General features: G+C 39.4%; 1 protein-coding gene across 1 annotated transcript in view; it reads right to left on the reverse strand.

Annotated features, from left to right (window-relative positions):
- Positions 1-151: 151 nt before the first annotated feature.
- kcnj12a (potassium inwardly rectifying channel subfamily J member 12a) overlaps positions 152-7491 on the reverse strand; it is a 10055-nt gene continuing 2715 nt past the window's right edge. Inside the window, exon 2 of the mRNA XM_005939560.3 lies at positions 152-5213. Coding sequence (XP_005939622.1) covers positions 3753-5054 — 1302 coding nt within the window. The 5' untranslated portion in view covers positions 5055-5213 and the 3' untranslated portion in view covers positions 152-3752. The remainder of the gene's footprint in view (positions 5214-7491) is intronic.

Genomic DNA, 7491 nt, shown 5'->3' on the forward strand with positions numbered 1-7491 from the left:
TGTATTCTATGAAAAAAAACCCCAACCCAACAACTTTGTATAAAAATAAGCAGGTTGTTCATCCTGGCTGCTCCTTATTATCATTTTTATAATCATTTTTACACTATAAATGTTTTATTTAGCTAAAACTTTAGTGTGTGCTTCTTTTTTAAGGGCTCAGGTGGGCAACATGAAAATGAAAAACAATCTTTGAAAAAAAATATTCAGTAGAAATTGAATTTAATGAATCTCTTTAATGCAGCGTGGAAGCTGTAGACACTTCACCTGTTTTTTATCACTAAAGTTTCGTGAGTAGGTGCAGAGGCTTCACACATCAGTGTGCAAAACCTTCCCAGAAGGTAATGAACATATGAATGTTCAGGGTAGGTAAAGGATGCTTCATTTATAAGCCCCAAAAAATCTATTTATGTTTCACTACATCCTACAAAAAAAGCAACATATAGCCAAGAAGTATCTTAGACTCACACGTATGACAACTTAACTGAAAACATTAGTCATTGTGACCAGCATAATAACCATTTTATGGTTCCTTTTTTCTATTTCCTATTTCTTTAAATCGGTTAAGGCCTCAGCCAAACAGGCACAGACAGTAGCTGGTGACCCTTGGCAACCACTGGTTGCTAGAGAAACTGGTGTTTCCTAACCAGTTGTTGAGGGGTTGCAGGAGGTTCCTAGCTATTGCCAGGTGAAATCGGTCATAAAGAGGGTGCTCTACCCGTCCGTATACGTCTTTGTGACCAATTTCACCCAACGACAGCCAACAGCCTCACCACCTACCAATAACCAGTTAGAAAATACAAATTTCTTCCTAGATACCAGTGGCTGCTCAGTGGCCACCGACTGGTCTCTAGGCCTGTGTGAATGAGACCTAAATCTCCTTCTTTGCACATATAGAATCTTTTGTTTGCCATAATTTTTTGTATAGGACCATGAAATACACATTTTACTGAGGTAATAATTAAGCTGAACTTTATGCTGAGCATGTTGAGGTTTGGATGATAAATTGGCATGGTATAGAATAAGGACTCTTTTTTTTAAAATCTTATTGTCCATGCCATAGAGAAAAGCTATCATGCTTAATAATTCTATATAGTTACTTTAACCTACTCTCTATATAGCAAACTACAAATAAAAGATTACTTGATTTGGTTTTAGATTTTTATTTGACAGATATATACTGTATGTTTTGATGTAGTTTTAGAAATGATTTAAATATGCAAACTGGAGACTCAAACTCCTTCTTAGAGCCTATCTACCCATTCTGTCTGAACTGGTTTTGGAAGATTAAGGTGGGAGCAATTACTTAACAAGTTAAGTCCAGGCTACACTCCACTACTTTGGTATCAATCATGAGAAATTATTTTTATTACAAGTTTTATTATAAGTAAAATACAAAAAAACTCCAAAAACAAACAAAAAAAACCTCTATGGTCATTATCCTTGCACAAAACCTTTTACTTGTTATCTGTGAATGAACATGAACAAGCGCATTTTTAAAAAAGTGTGCTTCAGTGTTTATTGCTTCTATTCTGAACTCCCTCCAGTGTCTTAACTCATTTATTAGCATATTGCTAAACTGCATTTAGCTGTCTACAGTATGTACTGTTTTAAAAGCAAAAGTCAAGTATTAAAAAAGGGAACACTGTCTTTTTTTGTGTGTGTTACTGTTGCACGTCTGACTTTTCAGCTAAATGAAGGATCAGTTTGTTGTATCATCAATAAAATGTTGTCATGTAAATCTACAATCCAAGTATAGTTTGAAATAAGCTCTCTTAGTAACATTATAACAACAGTAGTCAAATATAACCACTGTTGATGTAAACTGAATAGAAATGTCAGAGCAGTTATAAAGTTGGTTTATACATTTTGAGTATTTTAAACTTAATCTAAAAGCATTAAAGTGTTGTACACACACTCATCTGCCTAATGGGGTCATTATGCTCGCTGTGTCGCTGGTGTCGCACGCTGATTTAGATGTCACATCATCTGTTATGTACCTTGTGCTGGTTGTGTACCTCTCAATTTTTGTAACCTGACGTGTGACGCCGTGGCTGCTCGCAGCTTGGGTGAAGACACGAGTGTATGAGCGTGTCGGCTTTTACTGCCATCTTAATGATACTCCGCCACAGAAGCTCAGAGACATACAGATATACAGAGGGAGGAAAGGTTTGAGAGTCTGTGGAAAAACACTCAACAAAGTCTTGGCTTCTGATTTTGACTTCTTCTCCTCCTATATCAGCACTTATGTGGTGATATAGTATGAGTGGCAGCAAATATCATTCAAGAGAATAATGCAGCAGCTTCCTGCGCCATACTAGCAGGTTTAAATACAAGAGACTGTGAGACGAGGTTGCAGCAGTGAGCGAAGCAACCATGCTGGAGACTTTATGGTGCTCGTTCATTTAGGATACAAACAACTAAATCTTAGATTTGTGATTTAACCTAATCATAGACCCACTCTCAGACAAAATAAATCTATCAAGCAGTCTTCCTTTATCCATTTTTGACAGTCAGTTTACTGTAAATTTAATTTAACTCTGATGAAATAAACTTCAGTAGCAGTTAGTAGCAGGAAATTGACACCATACCTTTTAATTTCAGTTTGTTTTTTTAAGCATTGGGCATTCGTTGAATTAATCCCTTTAGATAATTTTATCTCACACACTTAGCTCTATAGGATGCTTGTCCCCTGATAGGTTAATATGCATAGATCCATTTTTAAAAAAAACATTAAGTGTTGTCAGTTTATACCAGTTTTGTCTTGATAGAATTCAGGATAAAGTAGTGAAAAGTGATAACATAAAGGTTTTAATTGATCTTTGCTTGTCACATAAGTGGAAAAAGTAAAAGAGCACTTCAGTGTGCATTTTTAAGGGTTGTTTATTTATTAATTTGATCAGTACAAACTTTGATATTGCCACCTGTAGCACGATTGTCTAAAATCAGTGATTAAGTTTTGTTTTACTTGACTTCTTAGTTGAACCGTATTTGCAAATGTCATCATATCTGTAGGCAGCCAAATCATGGTTTGTTAGCTTGTAAGAGGAATTAGGTCATTATAAATAGGGAGTAAATTCAGTTTCATTTCTGTTTAACACCTTCCTTTATATTCTTGTCTGGGTCCCTAGCTTGAGTTTCGAATGAAGTTGTAGACTTGTGTTGTTCTTAGCGGCTCATGGTCAGATGTTTGATCGTGGCTCATTGCATCTGAATGCTGCGGTGCACAAATTTTCAATGTGTCACTGAATGCAATTCCAGCAAATCGCAGCAATTCGAAGAGAGCTTAAGAGAAGCCTTCCAACATTATCTTTGATCTCAAGAACAATTTGAAATAGCAACTCTTAATTTTAAGTGTTTTTGGAAACTGATACTGCACACAAAACATAACTTATCTAATAAATGTATTTACACCTAAGGTTCGATTATAAGGTTTTGTCATAAAGGTTTTTTGATGCTCTATCAGTTAACACTCTAAACTCAAAATGACCGTGTGAAAAAAGATTCAAGTTTCCATAAAGGAAGAAGGTATCCCTCTAGCTTTTTCCTTGTTTGTAGACATTCTTTACCACAATTTGCCAAGCTGCATACACCCACTTTTACCCATTTCTTCCAATTAAGTCCCTTTTACTGTTGTCCTGTCACCTTTACACTCTTTCACAGTAGTCAGCTTTTCCTATGGCACTTTGCATTGTTCTGCATTTTTACCCTTAATAAAGTTATTGAAATTTGACCCTCAGGTCAAAGTGTAGAGGTCATATTTCCGATTCTCTACGATATGACCTTTGATCCAGGACCCTGGTGGTCTGTATGCGTTCAAATTCAGGTCGGCTATTTCGATCTGGACTGAGGTTCGCCAGTGCTCTGCTTCCACCACCTACATCCTCTTCCTCATCATCGCGATTAAGGAAGGCCAGCTCATTTTCATAGCAGAAAGAATTCGAGCTGGGGACTAGGTACTTGTTTTCCACCATGTCCTTGGCACTGCAGCGGGGGGTGGACGGCACCTCATAAGTTTTGTGAAAGTGAGAGTAATCCACCTTGTACAGGTTCTTCTCCTCAAACAACACAGGCTCAAACCGGTGTCCCCAAAGGATCTCTGAGGCCAAGTAGGAGCTGCGAGCCTGGGTGGTCATGGCGGTTGCTTCAACCATTCCCTCCAAGATGACAACAATCTCAAAGTCTGCGGTCTCCAAGTCCTGTTTGCTGATCCCAAAAAGAGGGCTCTCCTCATCTATCTCATGTAGAATAGTGATAGGTGAAACCAAGAAAATCCTATCCAGGCCTTTGTCAAAGCCCACATTAATGTCTATCTGGTCTAGAGGGATGTATTCCCCCTCGTCAGTTATCCGAGGTTTGATGAGCTGTGCTCTGACGTGGGCCTCAACAATGTGGCTCTTGCGCAGATTCCCTACCCTCCACATTAGACACAGCTTTCCATCCCGCATGGCAATGACGGCATTGTGGCTAAACAAGAGCGTTTGTGCTCGCTTCTTAGGCCTTGCCATCTTGGCCATGATGGCGCCAATCATGAAGCAGTCAATGATGCAGCCAACTATAGACTGAAAGACCACCATAAAGACAGCTACTGGGCACTCTTCAGTCACACAGCGGTAGCCATAACCTATGGTAGACTGTGTTTCAATGGAGAATAGAAAGGCAGCCACAAATCCATTGACCTGTAGAACGCATGGAGTGAAGTTGTCATCTCCAGCTGGGTTGTCCAGATCTCCATGCAGCAAAGCTATAACCCAAAAAGCTAAGCCAAAGGCCAGCCAAGACACAACAAACACAAGAGTAAAGACTACGAGCATCCATCGCCAGCGGATATCAACACACGTTGTGAAGATGTCGGCCATGTAGCGCTGCGACTTGTCGTCCATATTGGCAAACTGCACATTACACTGGCCATTCTTTTTCACAAAGCGGTTGCGGCACTTGCGGCGTGTGTGGATCTTGCCATTGCCAAATCCATTCATACCATGCATGGTAGTGAGGCGCAGACCCTCTTCTTCAGATGACACAATGCTGTAGCGGTTGATTCTTCCCACGCTCATGTTCCTGACGGCACCTCCAGCTGCAGGGTTAGAGTAGAAGGGCAGACCTGGAGTCCCAGTGTGGGATCAAGGCCCCTTCACAGCTTGATCACTAGCTCAGTTGCATGTCAGTGAGTCATTTAGGTGGATGGTTGGTAGCCTTGTGTCTTAATCCAATCCCTGCAGAAAAAAATCAGAAGAGGAGAATATGCCTGAAAATCTGTCTGTTTATTTGTTTGTGTATTTGAAATTAGATATTCATTATTAAAGCTTTTAAATGATACATGTATAACCACTTTTCTGTCCAGAAAATGACAGTGAAATGTGTATTTAAGCCTACAACGACTTGGTTCTTTGCATATATTTATCTGAATGACAATGTTTTTTCAGGACATCATTTCACAGCATTATAAATGTTTTTTATTAAAAACACACACACACAAAAAAACTACACTGACCTTCTGTAAAATTTCAAGTTATCACTAGTTTCTATGTCCACATGTGTCTTAATCAGTGCAGTCAGTCTTGCTAGAGTCCATCTTCTTTTAAGTTTGTAGACTCCCAAATCTATGCTGAATAAATAAAAAACTAAGACTTTCAGTATTGTAGCAATATTGTTTCTGTTGTACTTCCTAGTACAAGCTGTAGTAGTAGTATCCATCTTCCTTTCTCTAAACCTCACGACTCAAAATCCAATTGGTCCTCACTCAAGGGCCCTCATGTCTTTTGATGTTGGCTGGGTAAGTGAGGAGCTGGCCTCACAGCACAGCCACTTCTGTCAACTAGCATTTCCCCTGCTTTTCTCTTGCAAATTATAAAGAAGGTTCACAGTGGAGGCCTTACCCTGCCAGATGTTTATTATTACTTAATGAACAAATTAACTCTTGTATGAGTCACTGCTCCTAATTGTTCTTTTTAATATAATGAGGATGCCTGTTGAATGAGCAGTGTTCAAAAAGTTATGAGAACAGGTCCATTAAAATCAAAAGCCTCACCTGATTTAAATTTTGCGGATCGTAAGACCCTCAAGCCAATTTTGAGGTTGGCTGGGTTTTTTAAGCTCTCTCAGTGAAAGTGTCATTATGTTGCCATATTAACTGGTGCTTCTACAATCGGCACAAGTGTGTCAAAACTGCAATTTTTCTGGCTTGATGAAGGTGCAGCCACATCTAGTGACTGATCCTGGTTGTGAACTAACATTTCGCCAGTGTAGCCACGAGACTCCGGAAATGGGACGCTGGTACACACTACCAGCGTCATGAAAGACATTGACATGAAAGACAAGTTTAAGTTTGCTCTATACAATTTTGAGGTCTGTTGTCAAATCATAGAAACCTGTCTAAGTGATCCGAAAAGAACTTCCAGGAAGAGATCTAAAAATATAAGTAGCACAAGAAGATGCTTTAGATAAGAGATTGGCCAAAGTTTAATCAGGTTTTTGATCACAGCTCATAAGAGAGGCCATTAAGTACTAAGGAATCCTACAAAGTCGTATAAACAGTCTATTATTATAATTCTTCCATTGTTTCTTTTGAGGCCATTGTCCTTTTAGCATTCTGCTTCTGCCAGGGGACTGGATGGGGTAGTACTTGTTTATTTAAACTCCTAAGGGTATGTGTGCCACTGATTCCATGGACATGCAATTCCAGATGCTATATAAAGAGATTAATAAAGACGGGCTCTATTTATTTGGCCCCATTCTGTAAAATTTCCAGGGTTATTAATCATGTTGTGAGGGTGCTGCAGGTTCATATTCTCTTCTCTTGCTGCAGCATACAAGTAGGTAGAGGATTTTCTCCTGGTACAGTGCCCGGTATTGCATAATAATTCTTAATTATATGCTAGAACTTGAGCTTACAACAATATGATGAGGTAGACACATGATAAGTTGATATTTTAAACCTTGCAAGTGTAGAAATGTCAGAGTGGGATAAAATGGATCACAATTAGTAGAGCTGTAAAATGTTTGGCAGCAGATAACCTGGCCACTGAGCTGGATGTCGAGCCTGAGGGTTAAGAAGTTTGACCCATGGGAGTTTACTGAGGTCCCTCTGGGTGCAGACAGCTTTTATCGCCTGGACACATCCGTTGTGTGTCTGCCTTCATGATTTGGACCCTGAAGACTAGACAGTTCAGTCATGTGCAATGTAAAATCCCAGGTGTCCTGCCGTCTGCCTAACACTCGCACTACGCGCTGCTCTCATTCACACTCTTTTCAGGTGTAAGTTCTCTTGATCTCTAGCCCAATTACATCATGCACAGTCTTTAAATTGTCCAATTAGGTAAATTCTTCTGTGTCAGGAAAACAAATATGCCATTTTTACATGTTTGCTTTCGACAAATGTTGCATTACACTCCCAGAAGAGCACAGCTAAAAATAGCAACCTTACGTTTGTTATTTACACACACACACACACACACACACACACACACACACACACACACACACACACACACA

This window comes from Haplochromis burtoni, unplaced genomic scaffold (assembly GCF_018398535.1).
Source record: "Haplochromis burtoni strain Fernald_Lab_line unplaced genomic scaffold, NCSU_Asbu1 Contig_268, whole genome shotgun sequence".
Lineage (NCBI taxonomy): Eukaryota > Metazoa > Chordata > Actinopteri > Cichliformes > Cichlidae > Haplochromis > Haplochromis burtoni.